The sequence below is a fragment of the Dermacentor variabilis genome, chromosome 9 (genome assembly GCF_050947875.1).
Source record: "Dermacentor variabilis isolate Ectoservices chromosome 9, ASM5094787v1, whole genome shotgun sequence".
NCBI classification, from domain to species: Eukaryota; Metazoa; Arthropoda; class Arachnida; order Ixodida; family Ixodidae; genus Dermacentor; species Dermacentor variabilis.
The window spans coordinates 84,483,462-84,510,853 of NC_134576.1; the positions used below are offsets into that span (position 1 = coordinate 84,483,462).

The 27,392-nt window shown below is 46.8% G+C and overlaps 1 protein-coding gene across 1 annotated transcript; it reads right to left on the reverse strand.

Annotated features, from left to right (window-relative positions):
* Positions 1 to 4,541: 4,541 nt before the first annotated feature.
* Positions 4,542 to 17,090, reverse strand: LOC142557034 (venom serine carboxypeptidase-like). Its single transcript, XM_075668580.1, has 4 exons — positions 16,969 to 17,090; positions 9,476 to 9,668; positions 8,269 to 8,596; positions 4,542 to 5,534 (listed from the first exon to the last, which is right to left on the reverse strand). Exons 1-4 carry the CDS (start codon positions 17,076 to 17,078, stop codon positions 4,699 to 4,701), a joined length of 1,467 nt encoding a protein of 488 aa, XP_075524695.1. The 5' UTR covers positions 17,079 to 17,090; the 3' UTR covers positions 4,542 to 4,698.
* Positions 17,091 to 27,392: the final 10,302 nt, after the last annotated feature.

The following is a 27,392-nucleotide window of genomic DNA, read 5'->3' on the forward strand; positions in this document are numbered from 1 at the left end:
TTACCCTTAATGTTAAGTTTGAATATGCAGCTACGACCACTACCTCGACGTAGTAGTGTACTTAATTTGTCCCAAAGTAGTTCGCTCAGCGCATGCTTGACATCCATGAAAGAGGAGAAGTACTCTTTACGTGCGATGCACAGTTTCTTGGTTAGCTTGCTTCGATATTGTTTGAAAATGGTCGAATCGTCAGGGTTATGAGCGTTGAGAAATTGTCTATAGAGCCGATCTTTCGTTATAATTTGTTGATAGAGGTCGCGTGTTACCTATGATTTTGGAATTTTTCTATTTCGTTGGCGTCTTTTCAGAGGAAAGGTAACTTGTTAAAAACCTTTAAAGGTATCTAAAAATGGATTCTAAGCGTTGTCAGCATCGCCCGAATTGAGTACTCTGCACCAGTCTACTTGAAGCAGCTCATTTCTAAACGCGTTAAGAGCTGCGCCAGTCATTGGGTGGTGAAAGCTTTCAAAAGGCGAATGTTTAGGAATGCCGGCATCATCTAGGCAAAGAAATAAAAAAACAAGAAGATGGTCACTAATATAGCATGATAAGGCGCCCGCTTTTATCTCTAGCAACGAAAAATTTGTTGTAAATATATCCAATACTGACTGATATTCAGTTATTCGTATTGATTCATATATAACACTATCAAACCCATTTGAGAGTAGAATATTTTTAAAATTTGTGCTAATAGGAGTATTGATTCTCCTTTTAATGCTGTAATCGCCTGCGGCAACGAACATGTTCCTGCTCTCTACAACAAACGAAAGAAATCTTTCATAAAATTCCAGAAATGTTTGGATATGCCCACTCGGCGGTCGATAAGAGACAGAATATAATGCTTTATCTACACATAAAGATAACAATTCGTAATCGGGCGTCATAGTATTTAAAGCATCTACTAGTTCGCAGTTAATTTGTTCTAAAGTTAGAAGTGCAACACCACCTCCACGACCGAATGGTCGATTGAGATAATGTATATTATAACCTGCCATTCTGAAGACGTCACTCTTGTTTTTGCTGCATCTTTCACTGAGCATGATAACTGAGAAATTGAAAGAAAATTGAATGAAGAAATGCTTTATTCCGAACAGATCTGGCATTTAGGTGCACACATTTCAGTGCATGAGATCTAATTATAGATATTGTGCTGTTCAAGTGATCTGGCGAGAAGAAATCGTGGTCATTCATCCTTGCATTTATTTGGCCAAGAATAGCACTGGGCTGGGCATATCACCTGGGCTGAAGGCGGTCAAGGTCCTCGCGGCATCTAATGTGAATTGCGCTGGCCCCATCAGACATTCGCAATAGAACATTTCCATGCACATACCAAACATATTTAAATCCAGCTTCTTTGGCCCAGTTTTTTGTTGCTTGTAGAAGGTATCTCTTGTGATGGGTCAAGTTTTCTTGAATGAAAATGAGCGGATGGCTATCCTTTGGTTTGCTCTTCTTGTTCAACCACGATTCCCTGATCGCCTGCCTTGTGAAACGCACGATTATTCCAAGTATTTTGTCTTTCTCTGCGGGCAGCCTGTGTGCTGATGCAATGTTATGCTCAACCAAACGAGGCGTTTCCATCTGGTCTGCAAATTTGTTCATCACTTTGTGCAAGTTGTCACCTGGAACAAAAAGCACCCCATGAATTTCCACATTTCGCTGCCTATTTCGAAATTCCAGCTTGTTCACTTTTCGCCGAAGCTGAGCCTGAACTGATCGGTTCCCATCTTCCTTTTCCTCTAGTTCCTGCACCTGCTCTCCAAACATTAATTTCATTTCCTTGCACACGGATTGTATTTCTTAGTTCTTCAAAAATGACCGACATGTGCGTGACAGACTCTTCCATAGCTTCCTCTCGAGCTATGAGGGGAGGTAGGCTTTCTGGATTTACATTAGTAGATTCAAGGTTAGCTTTTATTTCCATGTCTGTCTTGTTTTCACCAGCGCAGCTAACACTTTGTACCAAGCTCTGGCAATTCTGGCATCGCCATGTTTTCTTTGCAGCTTCGGAGTTTCCTTTGTACAACTTCTCTGTTATTCCCGGACACTTTACAAAATGGTATTCGTGCGCGAACTCGGAACAAGGTACATGCCCTTCATTTTCATGGAATGCCTCATCACAAGTGCAGCAGGCATGAGACATTCTTTTCGACTCCGCAAAAAAACAAAAAAAAACAACCACAAACCCAGCAATACGGTAAGATACGCAAGTCTTTGGCAGCGACAGCAGCGCAAGCACCCTTACACTACAGAATAGGGGAACAAACTAATCCACACGATTGTAATAGCAAGGTAAGCAAAACTCGCTAGATGCTTTCACCGCTGCCAAATGACCGCCCCTTCAGGTGCTCGTGATTTATACGCACTCAATTCCCTAGTCAGCTGCGCACACGCCGTTGGTGCTAGGTGATCCCGCGCGCAGCTGATTGCGGCGGTGATTGCGTACGCAGCTAGGCACCAGGTCGATAAAGCCCTCGGAAGTGATGTGCAGCACGACTGTTCCAGCGGTAGGAAAAGTCAGCAACCCGCAACATCCGATGGCTCCTTCACCGGGCAGCGTTTCACGATCCGGGATAGAGTGCAAGTCACTGTATCTGGACAATTCTAATAGCAAGGTGAGCGATGCTCACTGGATGCTGCCGCCGCTGCCAAAATCAACATGAATCATCATCATCATCATCATCATCATCATCATCATCATCGTCGTCGTCGTCGTCGTTGTATAGTGTAACTTGCCTTGCGATGTGAGATGCGCGCTGCGTAGCGTCCATACGTGCGCCATTTGCATTGCAGCTGCATATTATTAAACTAGGTGGCACGCCATGTTGCAGTTGCATTGGTAGCGATACAAGGTAGATAGCGAAGTCTTGAGCAAGAAAAAAATTATGACGATGTATAAACATTGATGTAATGAAAAATATATATGGCGTATTGATTAATCCAAGCAGGCTAGGCGACGTCATGTCACAGCCTCGCTTAAAAGGGAATGCGATTAAATCATCATCATCATTAACATTGTGTCGTGCCTTCTGACGCGCGATGTGACAGGCGCGCCGCGTGGAGTCGATACGTACGAAATTTGCATTGCAGCTTCGTTATATTCCACCACGTTTCCCGAAATGTAGCAGTTGCATATGACAGTTGAATGCTGCATGTAGGTGGACCTGGTTCACTCAATCAAGCTAGATGACTATTTGTCACCACTCCGTTTCGAAGGGGATGCCCCAAGACCATTATTGTCATCATCATCGTCAACAGGAATGTACCGTGCCAAGGGTCAAGGGATGTGGCATGTGCGACACTTAGTCTGGATACGTGTGTTTACTCTTCGGTACACGTTATGGCGCCTCCTCTGATGAAGTAACCACTAACCACTGATGAAGTAATGAATCGTAGATCTATGCGCACCGCTGCAACCAGGCATCATCGGGCTCAGCAGACAGCTGTGCAGAGAGCAGGACAAACCACAGGGCAAGAGCTTGTCGTCTAAGCCGGGCGGACAGTTCAGATTCCTCTCGCGAAAATGACGCGGGGACGCCGTAGTGCGTGGTGCCGAAAATGGAGCTCCTATGGAACTGCTCCTTCAGCTTATGCTGGAGGAGCAGCGCAGGCCTGCGACTTTTTGGACCGCACCGATTTGGCGACCCCTTCTGCCTAGGTGCCGAAGTGAAAAGTGAAAATTGCTGCTTTGCAGAAAAGCCGATGACAGAGTATTACGGCATAACGCGAAAGATGTTTGTAGTTTGTGGACAATATAAATTGCAGCGAATATTTTCTTACTAACAAAACAAGAATTGGGATACGCGTTCAAAGGCACTCACGAACACAGTTCACTCACTGACCGCGAGCACTTGCCGTAACGATGCTGGCGTAGTAAGCGTCCGTAGCGCCGCGGTGAGTTAGCGTGCTTGTCCTTTCAAAACTAACGTGTTCCTGCCACTCCCTTCACAATTTTAACCATACCGCATCTCTAAAGCTGAGATCACATGGCCTCCAACACTGGGCGCGCACCAAAGACGGCGCGCATGCAACCATCAGCCTTTTGGGTCCCCCTGCCTTGCTCCCGCAACCATGTTGTATGAAAATAAAGAACATGCGCCGATGACGAGCAGCGGCTACGGGTACTGGCTTTCTGGGTTTCTGCCAGATGACGAACGAGTCAGGCGTCCAGGTCTAATCACCGTCATTTTCGAGCTACGCATGTGACCTCCAACCCACGGCACGCAGGCTAGGAGAGTTAGGCCGAGCATGCGCCTCACATCTCGGGACAGCCGGACAACGGGGATATCGCGCCTCGAGTGTGCCAACAAAAAGTTCAATGCGCGTTCATGATATGTTTGTCCGTAGGTATTCGATGCGGCCCGCTGAAAGGCAAAGGCGAGTTTGTTCATAAATGTTGCGCATTTAAGACATTCGTGCGAAAATGTGGAGAATACTGTTTTGCTTCATATTATTCATGGAACAGTGCCAAGCAGACGTGTTCTAGGTAGAGGAACTGCAATGAAAGCTTAAAATACGCAGCCAAATTCTTTCAGTGCACTTCGCATTCAATCATTTTATTGCCTTTCATGTGTCAGTGAGGTGAGAGTGAAGGCGCAAGTGTTAGCCTTTGTGAACGTTGATAATGATTGACCCCCAACCGCCTACAAAAAAGCATTGTGGACCAGAACTTAGTGTAAAGTATGTCTAAGTTATGCCTCACGATGGCTCATCTGTCCACTTCAGTTTTTTTTCCTTCACAAGTTTCAGAAAGCGACTGTACAGTTCGCTTACCGGGAGCGACCTGTCCAACGAGATGTCATGGCCTCCCCAAAGTACGTTGCTATACTGAAGTGTCCCAACCACGCGCTCGTAACCGAGGAGAGCAAGGGCGGGATTTCCTTCTCTGTACCATTTGTTCCGCCTGGCGCTGCTAAATTGCTCAGAACCACGCCATCGCAGTTTCTTGAAGCACTGTTCAATATTCACTTCGGGAAAAACGGCGTCGTATTGAGCCGTGTAGAAGAGGACGGGCGTACTGTCGAGCAGGAACTCTAGTTTCCTTTTAATGTCTACGAAGAAATCTCCTGAACCTAGCTGCTTTGTGAGCTCTGGCCTGGCACTGTCGAGGATCCGGGAAATGTTAACGTGAATTATCTTCTTAAAATCTGGGCTATCTGCATAGGTCATGTACTTTTTAGCTTCTTCCGGTTCCTGCGGTCTTGCTATGCTTCCGTGGTGTTGGAAGCCGGTTAGAATTTGAAATATCGTCTCAGTTCCGGCAGGCGCCATGTTCAAAACGGTCTTGCCGAGTTCTTCTGCAGCCTGTGAGTATAGCCCTTTATTGACGAGACCGCGTATCATGTCGAACCACCCAGCAAGCGTTTTTCTGCCGAAATCATTTAACAGTCCGGAGTAATACAGGTAGTTCGTGGAGTCGATGATTTCGAGCAGTGGGAACACGAATCCTACGCCTAGCATTATGCCTTTGAGTTTCACGTTGATTTGCTTAGGTTTCTTCAGAACCTTGTAGGCCACTCCAGCTGCTGACCTTGCTGAAAGAGACGATAGAGAGAGGTAAAATATCTGGAAAAACGAGGACAAACGAGGAAAGAAAAGGCGCGGCAACGCAGAAGTGACAAAGACATATTAAAGGGAAACTACTACAGCTGTGTAGCAGAAGTTCATTTGCGGCATTAGGCCACAGGTAGGAAACTGTTTTTACATCTAGCTGCAGAGAAAGTTTTGTCATAGGACTTAGTTTCCCGGTCGGCCAGTACGCGGCGCCCTGCGAGCTGCGATGAGGCAAATGTTTACATAGACGACTAGCACAACCAATCGGTTCACTTAATCAGCGGCGCAGCAAAAAAAAACTCGCACTTTCTCACGAAAAGCGAAGCATCGATTGCGACAGTAAATTATTCGACAGCTATGCGAAGTAAGGATAGTATTTTTATCGGCCGTGTAAACTTATAAGCAGTTATACTAACTAAATTAACAAGCATGGTGTAAGGCGCGCACAAGCCAACATGAAAACATCTCACTCGAGGAGTGCGGGAACTCGTGATCAAAACACTGCAATGAGGAAACGCGGCAGCAGCAGCGAGCAAATTGACCTTCGTGCAGCCGCTCACACCAACGCGAACTACTCCACGGCAGTGCGGATTCTGTACCCGTCGCAGATGACTTTCAGATACGGCGGCCCAGCCGGGTGCGCGCCGCGCGAATAGAACACCCCCCACCCCCTCCCTGTGCTCTCCTGAAGCCTTGCGCGTGATGGAAGGCGGCACGCTTCCTACCCGCTTTCGACTGCTGCGTGTGCAACATTGAGCCGCGTTCGCCTGCTCACCCTCTCACACTTTCGCTCGCACATACAGGATACGGCATGCAGCGACGATTTTATCACCCTTGGACTTTATATGAAACCTCACAGCGACGCCGACGGCATAAATACGCCTGGAGTATCCATATAATTGCTATCGCAATAGAACATCAGACAACAGTGCCGCATTCGAACCAGCGAACTTTTTCGCAGGTCTATGTAGAGCTGCGATATTCGAGAACCCGGTCGGCCGCCGCCTGAGAAGATGTGCACATGTTTATATATCTGCATTACTACTGCATTTTGTCACCATTTCTTCTCAAGACAGATAACGCATTCTTTTAAAATGTTTACTTTGGAATTCGAATGTACGCAATTCACATTTCCGCTCAAAATATGACAGTTGTCACAGGTTGGCAAGCTCACTGAAGGCGTCCTTCATTCCTGCCCAGGATTTTTATCTGCAGTTAAGTATGTGAATGTTAACATATGTTTTATGTGAAAGGAAATAATGTCCAGTACACGGGAACTAATATTGGGAGCAAAACATATTTTCGAAGAGTACGGTGTATCTGTATATTTTGTCCTGCCATTATAGAAGTATAACTTGTGTTCCCCCGAAAGAAAATTTGTTATTTTGGTTCATATTTGGGCTGGTCACACACTCTGTGCTACTTTGGTTCTTTAACGTGACGTTTTGCCATTGTAGAGTGTTTTCGCTGTCATGTGGCTAATCGCGCGCTGTCCAGTAATTGGAAAGCACCAAATGCCGGAGCCTTTTCATTTCATTCTACGTGGGTTGCCGAAACAGTAATTACATTTCAATTACTGTTCCCGCTTTTTTGCAGGAGGCCAATGAGTGCAAAAATACATGCCTTTGTTTCCATGAATAAACTTAATTGAATCGGGGCATAGTGTGCCCGGCTTCGCATTAATTACCTGGTAATTCTTATTTCCAAAAGACAATGTGGAGCACTTTCTGAAGAGACATTGAACGGTAGCACTAATTCAATTTGTATGGTTAAAGTTTTATTTTCAAATCTCATTTTCGTGAATTTGGTTGATTACATTGACGGTTGATAAAATTGACAGTTAAAACAAATTAAGAAAGAACTGTCCCCCCCCCCCCCCCCCCAATTTCTCGTCTGAACCTTAGGACCAGCACGTCACTATAACGTCAGGGGTTTCGAAGTATTTTCTCGTATTGTGGCTGTTTTGATGAAAGAAGCAAATTTAATAGTTTGAGTCTCCAGAGTCTTTAGAATTCGACGTTTTCAGTCTTTAGCGATAAACAATTATTTACACAGACACTGTCTAATTCGATGACTTCACGGTGAACTGGTATAGGAACTTTGCCGTCGCTACCCACAAACTCTAAACATAAAAAGTTGGAACAATTTGGCCGCGAGGGCTGTATTTCGACGGGGGGGGGGGACGAATTGCAAAGAACGCCCGTGTACCGTGCATTGGGTGCACTTTAACGAGCCCCAGCTGGTCGAAACAAATTTGGCGTCCTGTACTACGGCGTGCATCATGATCATATCATGATTTTGGCACGGAAAACCACAGGAGTCAAAATCAATTCAACCGTTCGGGGCTTATCTTGTTGCCGAACAATAATCGCCATATACCAAGCGTGCTTTTGTTTTCTATAACGCTGCGTACCCAATACTTCCATGTCAAAGACGACATGCACGTTATCAGTGTGACAACATTCTGGACAGGCAAATATAGAGAGCTTACAGTTTTCGAGCAAGAAAGGAAATTAAAGAAACACAGACGACAATGTCTTCGGGACAAGATATAGGTAAACATTTTTTTTCTAACAGTGTATGCTTCATTTTTACGCTTCTTTTCTGACTCTCGCGGTGAAATTTTCTCATCGCAGAAGCGTAACCTTAGGAGGCGCACCGTGTATGCCGTTATTATACAACTTTGACACTCAGTGCTTCAGAAAGAACTATTACCTCCATAAGACTCTCCCGCAATGTAGAATTCCGCCTGGTTGTACTCCGAGAATATTCTCAGGAAGCGCTTGAGGAACGTCAAGACTTGCTCAGATGCTTCATCAAGCGTCGCGGGGTATCGGCCGTGGTCGTCAAAGCTGTATCCCGATCCAACAGGTTGGTCGAGGTATATTACATTGAAACCCTTTATCAGACTGTGGTCTCTATAATAAAGATCCGCGGTGGCGTTAATGCCCAGGGGTCCATTTTCGAGGAACTGGCTGTATAAGGAAGATTTCCATGGGCCACCCTGTGTCCACAGAAGGAGCGGCTTTTGGTGCGGCTGGCTCTGCACATAGGACAAATGCAAGAGAATCAGGTCTTGCACACTCGTTACAAGTGTAAATAAATGCTCCGAATGCGGCAGAAATGAAAAGCAATCTTGAGTTGAAGAGTTCTAGAAATTGAAGGTCTTTGGCTAGTTTTTTTCTTTAAGATTTAAATTTTTTTTGCGCTGTTATGCGTATAATGAAGCACAAGCTTTTTCAACATATACACGTACGCTGACACTCTTACGTAAGCCGTGTAAGCAGACGCAGTAATAGCGTCAACGAGAGAAAATGCACGTGCATAATCGGCGCTGTGCGCAGGCGAGGCTGTTGCCTATAGGCAGTGGAGAAACATCAGGGGCGCTATAGCGTAAAACTATTCCAAACGATGTGTGCCAGGTGCACACATCGTCTGCTTAGGCGCTACTTAAAAGTTGCTAACAATAAAAAATGAGACAATTACCAGTCCTGCGGTCTGGCCAAGGTTGCTTTGATAGTAGGTGCTGTGCATTCGTAGCCAATTGCAACTATAGGCTATGCGATTATGGCCCAAGTGAAATTTCGTTGCAGTTGACCTTTATGCCGGCATTAGAGAATGACCGTTTCCTGATTACAATCACTGCAACACTGAGCATGCGTATAAGCACTTCTTTGTCATATGAAACCATTTTGATTCATTCTGCACATAAAGAATAACTGCCTTTGTCGGAAAGTATGTTGCCATGCATGTCACGTGCAATGTGCGAGCCTTATATGAGGCTTTAGAAAAACCCTTATGCATGGTGCACCGCTCTTTTGGTGTTTTGCCGCCACCTAGGTATACTTCGTGGACTTAATTGGTTGAGCATTATTTCAGCATGTAAATGTTAAAACAATCCGTAAACACAGAAACTTCTTGCCTGTGACTTGATGTGGAAGAAGAATAGGTACGTGGAATCACTTTCGTTGTCAACCGGAATAAAGCCAGAATAGGCTTCCAGATTCTCGCAGGGTGCCGGCAAGCACACCCGGCTGGTCTGCTTGATCGCCTTCAGTCTCTCGGGTGACACACGGTCGCTCGTCGCTAATAGCACGGTGTCATCCAGGAGTACTCTGAACAAGACAGGGAGTGCATTTTGAACAAACTTGTACTCGCTCGTATTTCGTATAAAATTAAGAGAATTATATCTAGTTGTTACAAAAGGCCTGCGTGATACATCGCATTGGGCTCGTTTTGCTTTACCACATATCAGTAAATTATTCAGTCAAAGCTAGAAAAATGAGTGCGCTTATATAAATTATCCTTTCGTAGTGACAAGCGGAACATAAATTCTCCTTTAGAGAATGTGTAAAATCAACATGGAAATATAGAAATTTGGCTCAAACGTTCCGTCTAGTCGCTTTGCACAGGTTTTTGAGCATTTTCACTTACTGTCGGTAGTTCTTGAATTAAAGGCGCAGTTGAACACTTTAGCGCAATAAGAAATTGGCCACGATTGGTAGAGTGTGCTGCCGGGAGAATGCCACTGTGAACATTTTGAATGAAACGTTATACCGCTGCACACAGCAGGATAATCACAGAATACTTAGCTTGATCCTTACAGTGGCTTTTAAGGCCCGTTATCTCTTTTGCAACACAATATGCAGGGTCAGAGATGACGACGTTAGAGCCTGCACGGTGGACGGCAGAAGCCAATGAATTGGATATCTTTTTTGGACCAAACGTTACTCTCCAGAAAAGACTTGCGTATGCGCGTACATCCTCCCATATTGTCATGGAAACGGCAACGCAGTGGTTGTTATTCTTTGTCTTTGCGGGCAGCTTCGCAAGGTGTCAATGTCGAAGTGTTGTTGTTTTCGTTGACCTGAGTGGGTAGTGGCGCATACCTACAATGGTGATGGACCATGAGTCTGGCGGTTTAATTAGGCGAAGACAAATGAAGTAGCAATATGGAAGTGGGAACTTAGAAATAAAAAAAACATATGCGCGAGTAAGAAAGTAAAGTACATAGACAGAAATCGCAATAAATCCCAAAAGAAGGAAAAAGTTATTTCTCTCCTGTAATCGAGAGTAGATGTAAGCATGAAATGGCTACCGGCAAAGCAGATTGGTTGGAAATGGTACTAGCCACAATCCTAAAATAGGTATAGTGCATGTTCGCAAAGGCACACCGCACTCCACCACACCACAGCGCACGAACCCGTATTGAACCGAACCTCATTGCAAGTGTCTTCTGGGCCAGACAGCCATCCGTGGTGCACCGAACGCTGCCGGCTTGGTCATGCAGCGTGGCGCCATCTCTCGAGCCGCGGAACTCACGGACTGCTGACGTTGAACAGGCGACCCTATCTCAGCGCCGAAAGGTGACAATCATGTGTATGGTGCACTGTATGTGCCTTTTGAACGTCACTATTGGAAATGACAAACAAAACTTCAGCGTGCTAGAAGTTACAGCTTGAGTGATATCGTGAATAAGCATTAGGAATAACTCGGAAGCAATATTTTTTGTAACTTGTTCGGTCATTGTATGTACTGTGGTCCTGCACAAATGGTTGGGGGCCAGAGACCACATTTATAAGTTTTGACTGGTTATCCGGATCATCTCGTTTTGTTTTCCCAACTTGTCCGGATAATGGCTCTGGCTTTTGGCTCAAGGTCACTTGAAGGTCGCTGACAACGGCAGCTAAAACCATGTCATGCTCAAAAAAAGTAGACGTTTCGCGCGAAAGGCGAAGCACGGATTGCAATAGCAAATTAGTAGATAGATATACGTAGTGATGATAGTAGCTTTATCGGCCGTGTAATCTTGTAAACATTCGCTTACTAACTAAATTCGCTTACTAACATTCGCTTACTAATTAAAGAGACTCCCTGTCAAAATGCTCGAGTGAGGAATCGTGGCAGGAGCAGCGAGCGAACTGACCTTCGTGCATCTCTCGCTTCAACGCAAACGAAATGTCGAAATCACAGCGCATACGAAGCTGCCGGCACTACGCGCACTTTGCGAGCATCGCAGATAGCTTTGAAGATGAGGCCCGCACGGACGCGCACTTTGGCTACGTTGCGCATCGCTTTCAATGTACGGCGCCAGCATGGCCCCGCCGTAAGGTACAGCCGCCAGGAAAGAAGGCCCCTCTCGGTCGCCTCATCACCGTGCCTCGCGCTCGAGAGAAGAAGGCGCGGTCCCACCCCGCCTTCCTCGCTTGGGCGCGCGAGATTTGGCTTTGTTCACGGGTTCGCCCTCGTATGCTTTCCCTCACACTTGCAGCATATGGCGCGCGGCGAGGATTTTATCGCCGTCGGACTTTATAAGGTACCTCACGGCGACGGTAGAAATGCGCCTATGTCTATAATTCTATAGTAATAAAACTATTGGGAGTTGATAGGAAAGGGGGAATGATTAGCTTAGCATGGTAATCGATAAGATTCAGTGAGGTACCTATAACGAACTTTTGTTCACATTGTGAAGCATCTGAGGCGATTGCTATGTTATTTGGACTGCATGCTCGGCAAATTATCTCGTAATAGACCGTCGAATATACGATGAAGTAGTAATTTTGCATTATTAGAAGAAAAGTAATCTAAATGCATCACAGTAGTAACAGAGCAGTCGGGAGCCGGAATACATTGCAGCTGCGCACGCCTAAGTGGTGAAGTAAATGTTATTAGTATGTAAGTTTCGGATTATGTGATCGCAGCCAATCCACATCAAATGAAAAAACCGAGCTTCGAAACAAAAGCCGTTGGAGAATGTCTTAATGGTGATTCTAAACTCTCAAGAACATTCGCACTCTCAAAAGGCGGAAACTGTTGGGCAGACAAGAAACTCGGGATTCCAGATAAATAACACTCTTTGTAACTAATTTAGGAAATCATAGGCGCAAACGCAATGCCTCGTGTTATAAGAGGCTCAGGGGGCAAGATTTGTAGGTTGGAGCGCCGGATAGCAGTGCGCAACCAAATCCTAATACAGGACAGACGTACCTGCGATATATCATTAGGAATCAGAACCAGAGTATGTTTTAGAGCGCAGCTCTTTGGCGTCCGTTCCTGGGTTTCGCGTCGTCGTCGGCGTTGTCGTCGGCCTCGTAACCAGCTCCGCCCCCCTTTCATCCCCCCAGCGCTAGCAGCGACCGACAGATACCGCTGGATGCCGCTGACGCCGCTAGAGAGTCAAGATAACGTGACTGCATAGAACACCGTCGCCGCCATGCAGAAAGAGGAGGAAAGGGTCCCCCCCCCCCTGTTCTTGTGTGGCGGATAGGGTGCTCTTCAGTTGCCGACGCGCCGGTTATTTCACGTAGGCCCCGGCACGTCGACGAATACGTGACCACCTTCCCAGGGCTAGACCTGGTTCTTAGCGCTGCGGAAGCGAGGGTATCATATTGTTTGTGTCGGCATCGGCGGCGTTGTCCCTGAAACCAACTCCGCAGCTGGGGTTGACTCACTATCGGCGTCAGCGGTATCAGTCAGTCGCTGCTATCTCTTCCCTCCTCCCTTTATCGTGTTGTCCACTTGCTGCGCGCGCTTCTGCCCCCATCGTTTGCCGCTGGGTGTACACGCCGCCCCCCTCCCTCCTCTTCCTGCGAGTCTCCGGTTGTCAAAGCGCCGGCTCGAACTTAATTCCTTTCTTCGCTCCTCCTCCAATGCAACCCCTGTGCGGTGGCAATCAGAGAGCCAGATCGGTGGCGGCGGATCTGTATATGTGCACCACCCGAGCCGAAATTGCCGCTGCCGTTCGCCACTGCGAAATTATCTGCCAGTTCTTTCTGAGCCATGAGCGAGGCGACCGATGGAAGTCCTCCGTCTGCTGCTGCTGCTGCTGCTGCTGCTAAACGAGCTGCCAGAGCAGAGGCCCAGCGCCGTCACCGTCAGAATCCAGAGGTGCGTGCCGCCGAAGCAGAAGCTTACCTAGTGGAGTCTTTGTTAAAGGAATACGTGTCAAAAATAAACAAAAAATTCTGTGATAGCGCATACATGTGTTGCTCGATTTCTTTGCCTCAATCTATCGAAAAGGTGAAACAGCTTATTTGCTGCGCTCAAATTTCGCATTAGGAAGTAACGTAATCGTCGGTAATTTTTTTATTGAGATGATTAGAAAGATAACAAGACGTTAATATTCAGAAGGAGGACCCGAAGTCAAAGACTGCAATGGGACCTCCTTTACAAGAAGAGTGTGCCTCTTCTCAATCATGTTCGTCGATTGCTCGGCATACACAAAATGCGAACGGCGGGGGTGCCTTTTCCTATCACATAATCTATGTGTGGGAGCCAGTTGATTGAGTAAACGTTATTGAAGGTCCTGTAGCACGCGCGTCAGAGCGCAACAGGCGTCTCCCACGCAGGGACCGACAGTCAGCACCTGGCGGGTGCTGCGCGGGCCTGCTGGAGAGATGTGCGTCATAAATCACGCCAAGGTATTTAAGGCTCTACCTGAGGTATTTAATGAAGATGGTAAGCGATTGAGATGGGCACTCGGTTGTGTATAGGAAAAAACGAGAGTGGCACATTTCCTGTTCTCTACCGTGTCGCTAGACATTTCTGTATTGATACAAGGTAATGAAGACTGGAGCGATTCCATAGTGGCCTGCAGTATTTAGATAATCTCTCTGCAAACGATTTGCTTCAAACATTAGACAGGCTGAATAATAATTAATTTATAGTTTTATTTGAAACTCTTTTTACAGCAGAGTTGATTGCTTGAGAGAAATTAATATCTAGGACTGAAGTGTTGCGCTCTGTAACACCACGGTACCCAAAGGCCCTGTCTTTAACTGCAACAACATCTCTTCGGGAGCGGTCGCGGCGGTCAATTGCTTCTAGTATTTGCACTTTTTGAGCCTGGGTCTAGCGTTTCAGCAGGACTTAAACGGGGGTCTACGCCCCGCAGTAGAATCTTGTTGCACGCGAGGTGCGGCGGTATAAAAGCACTCCTCAGAATTGAAGCGAATGATGCGCACTTCACTAAGACGTTGACAAAGGTCTGGTCCGGCGAGTGCACGCCACACCTGTTGTGGAATAAGACGCGGAGAACTTATAACTTCAGGAAAAATGGCAGACGTCCGTTCCCTTCGAGCGCATCAACAAGACTTTTTTTTTATTTTTGTCTAGAAGGTACGAGAAAGGGGAGAGAGTGGAGATAAAGGGAAAGTCCCAATACACTGTGTCAAACAGGCTTTCTTGCAGCCCGCACGTGCAAGCAAACCGCTCCAAAAGTGAAAGGCACCACCGCACCGCCGGTCGCTGTTCGTAGAACGCGCCCGCCAGTAATTTGCCCGCAGTCTGAGGGGTGTCAAGTGTCCGGCGCTTCTGCCACAGCGACCTCAGCAGTGCCGTTTTAGGTGGAGGAGTTTCCACTGCCACATCGTCGGCGGCCCCCAGCGCGGGGTTACATTGGCTCCAGAATGGAGGATATACAATACTGCCCAGTCCGAATTATTGAACGTAACTTACCTTCTGGTAGTGGTTGAGCATGCCATCAGGTTTGTTCTGGACAGCTTATGGGTTCGTGAGCCTGATGAAACCTCCATTCGTAGGCACCAGCGCAACAGGCGCTGACGCCATTACGAAAAATTAAGTCGAAAGATAATTCATTTGATGTAACTGACGCTGACCAGGTGGATCACTCCTGGCCAGTCAACGACAACTGGCGGTGATGTTTACGGCTAATATTGAAGTTCTTCAGCGTGTTGTGCATACGAGAGTGGTAAGTCGATGCTAAAGGTTAGCTTGCGTACACCGCTATTGTTTTTCGTCGTTGTACACGGATCACACGGCGCGACGTATTTGCTTGAGGCGTTGTTTAGAGCCATTGTTCATAGAATGCGAGAAGGTTAGCTCTGTCATTACTTCTTGCAGTGCATTGCATCGTGTTAGAAGCATCAAACTTTATTCAAAAATGGCCTTTACGTGCCATACCCTCAATGTGATTATGAGACACGCGGAAGTGGGGGTCCCTGAATTAAATTTGACCCCGTGTAGTTATTTAACGTGCATCTAAATCTAGGCGCACGACTGTCGCCGCATTTACCCCCTGTTCAAATGCCGCTACCATGGTCGCGGTTCAACTCGCGATCCCGAGCAACGACATAGCCACAATGATACCGCGGCGGGTACAGAAATGTTCATTTGATGGGCGGCCTCTTCGAAAGTGTCGTCTGGACGCTGCGGTGATTTAATACGGCTTTGCGTCTGCACGCCCTGCGTCTGCTGTCCGCTTGACAAATTGGCACGGAGTTTGTCTATCAGAAATAGCAGAAACGTACCGTACCTTACGTTAAATGTGAATGTATGCAGTTCATTCGCATGTGGCTGCCATATCTAGTGGCCAGCGTTTCCTTGCTTTCATACGTCGCCTTTTCCCTCTCCCGCGCTACACCCTAGAATGCAGGCTGCCACGAGCGAGTGGCAAGACTGTTATTGCGTCTCTTGTACCCGCCTCCTCTCTACCAGAAGTGGGATTGCGCAACATTTCGGCGTCACACACAGAAGAGAAACACATGGCAGGGCGCTCTGCTGTGTGTCTCGTCAAATTGCTGCGTAATCCCGCTTTTTCTATGTTATACCAACATGCCCAGTCTTCCATCTTCTCTACCATTTTATGTACGTCCCCTCTGTACTGCTGTGCGTTTGCAGAAAGGAAACGTTTCAGCTGCTGCAGTGCTTTTTCGGGGGAGCTCTGGGAAAATTATAGCAGTCGAGAGGATATCGTAACGATGCCCACGGAGCACCAAAGGGCATCGGGGCGACATGGTTGAAAGCTCCAAACGAGTTTTTCACGTCGCCTATCCTCTCTGCCGCGCTCAACAACAACAACAACAACAACAACAACAACAACAACAACAACAACAACAACAACAACAACAACAACAACAACAACAACAACAACAACAACAACAACAACAACAACAACCTATCAGCAGCAGCAGCAGGAGGAGGAGGCAAGAGGCAAAGAACGCTTTGGCTGGCAGGGCTCTCCAATTGACGCCTTAAACACCGAATTTGCGGCTAATTACGCTTTGGGGGTAAGCGCAACAATAACTCAGAACGACAACAACAACAACAACAAGCTGCTTGACAGAAAGGCACGACCCGTGTGCCTACTGAGCTGCCGTGGCACTACACTATGGAAGCCACATAAGTTGCGAAGAAACCATGAGTTGAAGGGGAATGGGAAAACTATACATTGCGCTCTATACCTCCCTTCATATTAGGTCCTTCTGAAGAAATTATTGGGCATCTACTACTCGCACGGTATGCATTACATCCATTCAAACGTGTTGCTCGTTTCAAGGAAATATGTTTCAAGACTTTTTTTATGATCCTTTAAGCCGATAACCATCGTGTATTCCCAGCTTACGTGCTGTTTTAGGTGCCTTTAGCGTAAAAACTCCTAGGCAATATGAAACTTACGGTGTCTCGAGGTAAAGGCACGGCGGTGGTGTTTGATCCCCGTCGCATCTGCACAAAGCAAGAACAAACAGGAATAACGCATCGACTGTCCAGATTCTGCAGCAGCCCATGACAAGTGTGCGTCACGCGAAAACTAGCATCTATGATCTACGATGAGGCTAGTTTATATTGCGACTTCCGCTAAAGGTTATGAGAAGCTGTATGTCTGCTAATGCCAGGTGTAAAGACGGCGCTCACGCTTCTATGAAAAAATTTCCCACACAAAAAAATCACCGACGATTACGTTACTTCCTAATGCGAAATTTGAGCGCAGCAAATAAGCTGTTTCACCTTTTCGATAGATTGAGGCAAAGAAATCGAGCAACACATGTATGCGCTATCACAGAATTTTTTTTTTTATATTTCCCGTACTCCTGGATCATCTCGACGGCGGCGACGGTAAGCTTCTGCTTCGGCGGCACGCCCATCTGGATTCTGACGGCGACGGCGCTGGGCCTCTGCTCTGGCAGCTCGTTAAGCAGCAGCAGCAGCAGCAGCAGCAGACGGAGGACTTCCATCGGTCGTCTCGCTCATGGCTCAGAAAGAACTGGCAGATAATTTCGCAGTGGCGAACGGCAGCGGCAATTTCGGCTCGGGCGGTGCACATATACAGATCCGCCGCCACCGATCTGGCTCTCTGATTGCCACCGCACAGGGCGAACGGCAGCGGCAATTTCGGCTCGGGCGGTGCACATATACAGATCCGCCGCCACCGATCTGGCTCTCTGATTGCCACCGCACAGGGGTTGCATTGGAGGAGGAGCGAAGAAAGGAATTAAGTTCGAGCCGGCGCTTTGACAACCGGAGACTCGCAGGAAGAGGGGGGAGGGGGGCGGCGTGTACACCCAGCGGCAAACGATGGGGGCAGAAGCGCGCGCAGCAAGCGGACAACACGATAAAGGGAATTGCCGCTGCCGTTCGCCCTGTGCGGTGGCAATCAGAGAGCCAGATCGGTGGCGGCGGATCTGTATATGTGCACCGCCCGAGCCGAAATTGCCGCTGCCGTTCGCCCTGTGCGGTGGCAATCAGAGAGTCAGATCGGTGGCGGCGGATCTGTATATGTGCACCGCCCGAGCCGAAATTGCCGCTGCCGTTCGCCACTGCGAAATTATCTGCCAGTTCTTTCTGAGCCATGAGCGAGACGACCGATGGAAGTCCTCCGTCTGCTGCTGCTGCTGCTGCTGCTAAACGAGCTGCCAGAGCAGAGGCCCAGCGCCGTCGCCGTCAGAATCCAGAGGTGCGTGCCGCCGAAGCAGAAGCTTACCGTCGCCGCCGTCGAGATGATCCAGGCGTACGGGAAATATAAAAAAAAAATTCTGTGATAGCGCATACATGTGTTGCTCGATTTCTTTGCCTCAATCTATCGAAAAGGTGAAACAGCTTATTTGCTGCGCTCAAATTTCGCATTAGGAAGTAACGTAATCGTCGGTAATTTTCTTGAAAGTGTATGACTCAGCGATGTGTGCAATGCCTCGTCTTGCATTTCTGAATGTGTGAATAAACCATTTATTTTAAAACAGGATGATTCATAGGTATAAGTGGGGAAAGGTTGAAAAAGAAAGCTGTCAAATCATTCTTACCATGCCGGTGTTTCTCGGAAAAAATATAATACTGGCACAAACTATTTGTTAGGTGTTTTTTGAAGCCGAACCTTCATTGCCTTTTGCCTCTGCATTGCGGGCGCTTGCGGCAACGTTCTTGCTGATTATACAACTTGGGTCATTGTGTACGTGCTAATGTGTGTGTGTGCCCGAATAGACAAGTTAGGCCAGTGCGCATGTGCAGATGGGTGTGTGGCACTGGGCCGGTGAGCGTCGTTGAACAATACTCAAGAATGAGTGTGTGCCTCTGGGTAGGTGCTGGAATAAATAGGCAGAACAAGAAGAGGGGGAGGGGAGGGGGGACATGAAGTCGGCAACAGAAAATTGAAGTCGGCTGCAGGGGAAAAATGAACGACTCGACAGCAGCCGAATTAGGGAAAGAAGTAAAAGGAAACAAAATCGCACCAGAACGTGCATAGAGCGAAAAGCGCTGCGCTGCAGAGGAGAGGAGTCAGCGAGAGAAAGAAATAATAAAGACGGCTACACAGAAGTGAAGAAAAAGTCAGAAACAGGAACAGCAGCCCAGTGTGGGACGATAAGTGAGTACGATGGGGAATGGAGCGTGCGTTCAGGGAGGAGCGCTGAGATATAGATAGATGAGAAAACAGGAGGCGTGAACATATTTCTACTGTGCAAAATACGCAATTTACCTGGTAACCTTAATTAAAACCTTGAAATATACCGCACCGTCGAACATTTGGGCTACATGAGGAGATGCAGAATCATTGCGCTATTTCCCCCTCTTTTGCTGAAGAAATAGTCCCTAAAAAAGACATACTTAAATTAATCCCCAATCACTAGTGGCCTTAGTCTCTCAGTATTTCATAATATATCTTTTTGGGGCAGGCTCCTTGGTAGTGCCCGAAAAGAAGTATGTCAAACTGTTTCCGAGTACATGATCGCTGCAGGGAGGCTGACATGGCGAACCTCTTTTTCTTCGTTGTAACATCTGATTTGCATTCTTTAATCTCTTGCGGTTTCAACAAGAGACCTTCATGATCATGTTTTAATTTTGTATTATTATTGTTCTTTAGCTGTAGCTAATATAAACCATTAATTTAATTAGTGTATTCATTTCAAACGTCGGACAATTTCCCCCTCGTGTGCAGGAGCCATAAATTGGGGGCAAACAACAACGACGACAACAATTACTCTAAACATCAACTAAAGCTTCGGTAGTAACGAAACCTCACATGTGTGTGGGATCTGCCGGACTTTTATTTTGCAGCTAAAGGCTAGGAGGCTGATTCCTTGAAAGCGCAATAAAAATAATTGGTTGCGTTCAGCTATAAAACGACCGTTTGAAAAAGTGCGCCCAGTGGTCTGGTACATCGGGCTTGAAGCAGGATTCCACTTCAAGTTATGGAAACTGATAAAGGCGATCACATGATATCACAAACCGCTGACGCATGTATCAGTCTGCCAGGTGGCGCGTTCGCAGGTCACACTGCCATCGTGCCGAAGGCTGAGTACTGCGTGCTTACGTCATTTCTGGCGTCGCAGTAAGACTATCGCTCATTCGTCTGGAAGTTTTCTGAGGATGAGGCCATGGCACGCAGCAATCGTTCAAAGCAGTAACGGCCGTACGAATGGAGCTGTGGAGTTTTATGTGCCACAACCACGATTTAATTATGAATCGCGCCGCAGTGGGGGACTCCCGAATAATTTCGACCACCTCAGTTTCCTTAACGTGCACCCAGAGCACGGTACACAGCATTTTTTTTACATTTCACCCCATCGAGATGCGGCCGCCGTGGCCGGGATTTGTTCCCGCGCTCTCGGCTTAGCAGCGCAATGCCAAAGCCACTACACCACCACGGCCGCTTGGCCGTACGAAGTTACAAATGGAGTTAGCTTATGGCAGCCTGTGGTAAACTACAGGTGGTTGAATGCTAGCTCACATGAAGCTTGAAAAGTACTACTTCTCTGATGGCCTCCAGGACTAACCACAAGTCGATTGCGTGTTAGGTATTTATTCAGCCGAGTCGAGTCGACGCACACGGGCCTTTTGTCGCGCCGTTGCAAGGCGGCACAAATCCAGCAGCCAGTTCACTCTGGATTTCGTCTTGGCAAAGGGTGTCGTTCTTTTCGATTTGATACAACTGCTTTACTGCTACTCGCAGTGAGGTGTGGGTCTAAAAGTACATTCTGAACAGCATTGGAAACCACGCCTGTAGTTTAAGGCGAATGTAGAGTAAGCGTCTTTCATTGCACATATATTGTCGAACGAAGTCCAAAGAGTGTTACGCCTGTGGCAAACCTCACCCAGAAACATCACTATACCTAAGGTTCGTATGGCTTTTAAGTCAAGCGTGGTAGTGATTACGGAAGCGAATAGTGCCGGAAACGACGAAAGTTGCTGCAGTGCAAGAATAAGAAAGCTTGCTGTCACATTAAGAACTCCATTTCCTCGTATTTTACAATTATAGGGAAATTCCAGGACGTTCCGCATAAAGTTCAAATGCGAAAAGATTCTATCGCAGTGTAAAGCGTGTGAATGGGGAGTCGAGAAGGTTGGTGGTTTGATGGGAGCCGTCGTCCCGGTCGACCAATGCGCAGAGGAGTCAAGGGGAAGGTGAGCGCGGGGTAACGTGATCAAGCGCACGCTAAAGGGGGCGGTGGGGAAGAGGGGCAGGTGTGCGCACGTCTCCGCATCTAGGAAGGCCGTTGAGGCGCACGACGCGGCTGAGTGGGCCTCCGCGAACGCTGCCTATGACGTAGTCTACGGGCGGGTGCTAAGCTTAGGCGAGCCCAGATGGCTGCTGGCTTCGTGTGCGCTGTGTGCTCGCGTGCCTTGTGTTGGAGGGAGAAGCTTAGGCGAGCCCAGATGGCTGCTGGCTTCGTGTGCGCTGTGTGCTCGCGTGCCTTGTGTTGGAGGGAGTGCAATCACGTTTCGGATACTTGTTGAGGTGAGATGCAGAACAAGCATTGCTGCATTCGCTGCTGTGGTATTTAAGGATCTACGCTGTCACTAATGACTTGAAGAAAGCAAACAGATGTATCGAAAAAAAAAAGAAATCGGCGAAAGAACAAGCTTTGCACATTCTGCATGATTGCTTTTTGATGGTTTGACTTCGTTTCTTCGGTGTGCAAATTGCAACTTCTGAAAGCTAATTGTCTTCCAATCGAATAACGCTGAAAGCGAATTGAGGGGAACACTGAACACTTTCGTAATTATTTTTGGCTAGTTAAAGGTCTTTGTTGTTGTGCGCTCAAGCACCTACAGAAAAGCACGCACACGCGTGTGTAGGTCGACTGCCACGTCTGTTCAAGTGCGCATGTCGTCTTGCTCTCCATTAGTGACACAGCCTTATCTATTACTACATTTTCATGTTTTGATTAACCCTGGGCGGATAAAGGTGGCGACATTTTAGTTTCAGTTTAAGGACCAATCGCGCCGACTTTTTGAGTTTTAATCTACTGTGGCAGAGACAAAAGCTGTCACAATTTATTTTCAGCTTCATGATTGATGCTGCAGCCCTGTTGATGTGTAGCGTTGGACACGTGAAAAAGATGCAAGTTTGCGTACAGCGCGTAGTTGATGGCCGAATCGAATAGAGAATATTCTATTCGTTTTTCAAAACCTTCCCGTACACCTTTGTTATACATTAGGAAAGTAGGTGGAGTAGCAGCAGATTTCTAACAGATGAGGAAATAAACGAAAATATTTTTCTCGAAATGAAATATATATTTATATATCATACATGGAATTCTACAGTGACATAGAGGACGCAGAATAGCATACGCTGCGGTGAACTCTGGAGGCGTTACAATTGAAGCAGATCACTCATTCTGTGGCCCGAGAAAGTATACGTCTGTGTAAAGCACTGTCCTGAATTCACCCAGCCGAAGAACAGATGCAAAGTACTGCACACACGTTTGACTACTTCTCTAAATTCAAGGCGCATTCGTGTGTTCGACCAAGCTGCAACTACTTTAGGGAGTTCTACCTGTCCTAGGACCGCAAGTGCCCAGCCTCACGAAGGAACAACACCTCATTGTTTCTTTGCAAGTAAAGATATTTTTCTGAGACTACATTTGTTGTGTTCCTTGTACTTGGAAGCGATCACGGTGTTTTTATTTATTTTCCTATGCAGTAAAGCTTTCGACGTCAAAGTGATGTTCGGGTTCTTATTAAAAAAAGTCCAATATTCGCACGCACCTATTCGTTTCTACTCCAGAGTGCCACCAGATGTCTTCCCTGCTTGCACCCGCCAACAGACGTCGAAGAAAGGCACTTGGTCGCAACTTTTTCCAGGTAATCGTTCACTGGTCAAACACGAAGGCCTCATTTGTGAAGCTTTTCGCATTGCGATGGCTTTTTTCTTACAGCGACTATCTATGTTGCAACTCTGGGTAGTGTTTAGGCCAAGAATTCTCGAAGCACAAGGATGAGTACGTCCGTGAGTAGTAGCGAAGGACAAATGGTTTATTTTGCATCGTTTACACGGGCTCCAGATATCGAAGCCCACTCCATGTAGGAGACCACTAGATATCTTAGCTCATTCCATGTCTGAGCACAACATCAGGACACATCAGAACACAAATGCCAGCAGGTGTCAGTAAACACTCACTGCACCAAGAGCGTTCGCTTTAAAGCAATCATTTCCCCTAGGTGACTACACTAGGGAATCTGATGACTGTGTCTTGTCTCGGCCAGTCATAATCGCCGAATCGTTAACAAAATCCCACCCTTGACGTCGCACCATTCCTCCAGGCTGTGCGTCTAGTGTTGCGTGATCGTCCCAGCATACGAGGTCACCACGTGATAATCTGGGTACCTGGCGTCGACGCCGTTCCCACGGAAGACGTTGGCCCCTGGCATCAGTTAGCAGGCTTTGCGTGACGGTCAGGTTGCAGCGACCTGGGAAGTCCGGCCTTCACGGTGGTTCGCGTGTCAACAGAATTTGGTGGTCGTTGTCACTTTGATGGGAACTTTTTTGTGCACCCGTCAACAGTCGGCGCCAGGGCTGCGTCGACGTCAGCATAGGGTGCTGATGAAAGCAGCTGCCTCGCTGGAAGGACCCTACGAACGCCCTTTGCCATTTTGAGACGTAGCAGCTTACATTAAATAATATCAAACTGGCTTTTTCGTTCGGCGGTTTCCTTTACAATCATTTCTCAGCCCGGCAGTGACACTACTTCTGCTGTCGCTGCTTCGACCACTTCATGTGCCTTACTGCTTGCCATCAGGTACAACTGGAAGGACCTCGGAATTCTTCACAAATGTATTCGCTCACTGCCACTCTTTCATATTGTCAATTAACACTGTTATGTCGACGTATGTGGGGCCGTCGGATCTACTTGTCAGCATAATCTATTGTTGTTGCGTCTCTTGATCACTATTTACGTGGCGCTGTCTGGGAGCTACACAAGGGGATGTCGAGGAATACATTAAACAACACCTGGGCTAACTGGCCACGCTTGCGCTATTTGGACGATACGCGAAAATATTTTGAAGTGTGGATCTTGTAAGCGGAACAAAATATTTTTTGACGACGTTTAAAAGGTGAATGCCTGAGACAAGTATTACGAAGAGCGTTGGGCCTACATCGCGATATTCTTCATCTATGATGCTATAGCTCAGAGCATTCACAGTAACACCTCCTGAATCATGAGTATGTCGGTGTGTATTCTGAAATTTTCATTGATTATGAGGATAATAATAACCAAGAGGTGACGCATTTTTTAATTTTAAGCTATCTACTGCAATTTTATTGTCCTGTTCTTAAGTAAGTAAAATGTAGTTTCTTCTGATGTCTTCATTCTTAGATATAGGTAATTCCTTCTACATTGTGACGTTGATTTTATGCGCCTGTATTTCTAATCTTTCAAAATACGTCTGTGTCTAGCCTAGAGAGTTTGTTCAAAAGTAATTTAATTTTCTGCGTGTATTGACTTGTAATAACAAATCGCCGTGGTAGCTTAGTGGCTACGGTGTTGCACTGCTAAGCTCGAAGTATTGGATTCGATCCCGGCCACGGCGGCCACGTTTCTATGAGGACGAAATGCAAAAGCACCCGTGTACCTAGATTTGGGTACACGGTGAAGAACCTTACGTGGCCAGGATTTTTCCGGAGCTTAGGAATTAGCTGCCTACATTTATGAGTCCCTACTTTTGCTTCACTTGATGAAGGAAAGCGAGTACCTTGAAATTCTGCTTGAAGCTCTTATTTTCTGCGCGTATTATGGCTTGTGTTAATTATTGTTTTGGTTTCGTCTCGCAATGTGTTCTTCGCGCTATGCCATTTATTTGAGGACGAAGTATCGCGCGCGTCAGAGCTTACTTTGACTTGCAGATGAATGTCAGTTCGGAGAAAGACTAATGTAGTCGGTCACGCTATTTCGCGAACTCCGCTTTGAATTCAAACTACTTCCGGAAGACAGTCAGCGGGAGGTCGCTAAAGGACGTGTTGATAGAAACATAGATAGAAACATAATAAATACTAGGCGAAACTCTGACGCTATTCTCTACGGAAGCTGCGAGCGGGGCGGTTAAGCCACCATGGGAATGATGGGTAGTACGCGTATTTGCCTGAAGTTCGTCTTTCTAGCTTCAAACGGCTTCGTGACTTTGTAAATTCATAATTTTCAACAGAGTACTTTCTAATAAATAGTTAAATAAACATTCTGGATGTATTCCACTGGCAGGGTTCGGGCACAGAACCTCTAGCACATAAATACGATATTGAAACCATTGCGCCGTTGGCGCGTGCATTGAAAAGCGGCACAGAGGGCATTATAAATTTCTCGCGACCAACCCTACACCTTGAGACGCTTGGCGCATTTCAATTTGGCGACCTCGACAAGGTGAACTGCTGCAGTTAGCAGCCATTGTGCTTTGCACCATAGGCAGAGAGTTTTCAATTTTCCGTTGGGGTTGGAGGGGGGGGGGGAGGGGCTGGGGTCCGACCAGCCTTTGCGAACCCAATATGTATATATATTTCTTACTCTTGAAGAAACTTCCTGTGACCTCGAATAATTGAGCGCTGAAGTTACGGCGTTATGTGAGTGTATACAGGACCTCATAGTCGCAGACAGTTCGATTTCACAGCCTGAGTGCTCTCGGTGGTGTAATCTCCCTTCGTGTAATTGTCGCATACTCGCTATCACTAATACTGCTTCGCCTTTCCAGCGAAACTGCAGCCTCTCTCTCTCTCTCTCTCTCTCTCTTTGCTGTGAGTCCGAGTATAGGCTCTCCAGCGCATGACTGCTGTTGATTATGATGTCGAGTGAATCCGGCCTGGCTTCATTTCGGTTTCTGAGTGAATTATACAGTGTTCCCCAATTATCATACACCAGTACTTAAAGGAAGAGTAGTTGCGTTACTCGAAGAAAACCTGGTGCATATTGTTTCCAGTACAGTGTGGTAGCCGCCAGTAATTCTTTCGTTGTTGAGGTTTGATTCAGTAATTGCAATTAATTATCTGACTTGGTAAGTAGTGTCTTAAACTTCAAAGTGTCAATGAGGCATTTGTAGGCATGCCAAAATTACATCTAAATGTGCTGTTTCCAGCAAAATTCTAATTGCGTACGATATTTTCTGGCTGGCAAAGAAACATCACGAAGTATAAAAACCATGTGAATGTGTTCCCACCGGATGGATGGATGGATGGACGAATGGACAGATATTATGAGCGTCCCCTTTGGAACGGGGTGGTGGATTGCGCCACCGAGCTCTTGCTATAATACTACCTAATGTCCTACCTATGTTAAAAAGAAAAAAAAAAGAAAAAAAGAAGAAAGAAACCCACGATGAATTTTCATAACCAAATTTTCTGACCCCCTATTGTGAACTTTGCTTGCGTACGTCACCCGCCGTGGTAGCTCAGTGGCTATGCTGTTAGGCTGCTGAGCAGGAGGTTGCGGGATCGAATCCCGGCCACGGCGGCCACTTTTCGATGAAGGCGAGAACACCCCTGTACTTAGATTTAGGTGCACTTTAAAGAACCCCAGGCGGTCCAAATTTCCGGAGTCGTCCCCTACGACGTGCCTCATAATCAGAAAGTGGTTTTGGCACGTAAAACCCCATAATATTTTTTACGTTTCCCTACTTTTCTTCCACCAATCTTCCAATCCCCGTTTATAAATCTCTATTGCAGACATGTTTGCTTTTCCCCTGCTCTTGCTGAACCCAAGGGCTTCAAACAGTCCAGTGGTGCATAAATCGAGCGCTGGGCACATATCCTCACACTTGAATAAAACTTAATCTACCGTTTTCCTAGCTTTACCGCAGCAAGCACATGCTTCTTCTTGCTTCTTATATCTCGCTTTATAGGTGCGTGTTCTAAGGTACCCTGACCTCGCTTCGAAAAGTAATGATCCTCCCTTTGAGTTGTCATAAATTGTTTCTTTCCTGATTTCGTTTTTTCTTCTTAAGTGGCTACTCATGGCAGGTTTCTTTTCCATTGCCGCCACCGGTCAGATAATTTCAGCCTCTCTGACTTTCCGCTTGACGTTATTTGTTGCTGTGTTGCTCACCCTACAGGCCGCATACTTTCTGGTAAGCTTCCTCGTTCTTTTGGTCCACTGTGATTCAATGTTTGTCCTGTAGAAAGCCGCATGATAAGCGCCCTCTAATAAGCTGATTGAAAGCAACTGCATTGCCTCTCGGAAACCTGAAGAGACAGCGCATCACCTTGATAATGGCACAGAAAGAGCACCCACAGCAGGTTTCGCGGCTTCGCAGCAATTCCGTCCTCTCATTTTTATGTCACACGAATTATCCGTCTCTAAAGGCCCACTGATTACATTGATGAGACAAGCCCCTTGATAACGCGGCCG

Bases quoted from the DNA above. Each gene is read 5' to 3' on its own strand.
- LOC142557034 (XM_075668580.1), bottom strand. From the start codon at position 17,078: ATGGGCTGCTGCAGAATCTGGACAGTCGATGCGTTATTCCTGTTTGTT. The intron at 9,669-16,968 runs GTAAGTTTCATA...TGTCTTGTTCAG, and splicing joins TGCCTTTACCTCGAGACACC to AGTACTCCTGGATGACACCG. The intron at 8,597-9,475 runs GCAAGAAGTTTC...TCCTATGTGCAG, and splicing joins TCTTCCACATCAAGTCACAG to AGCCAGCCGCACCAAAAGCC.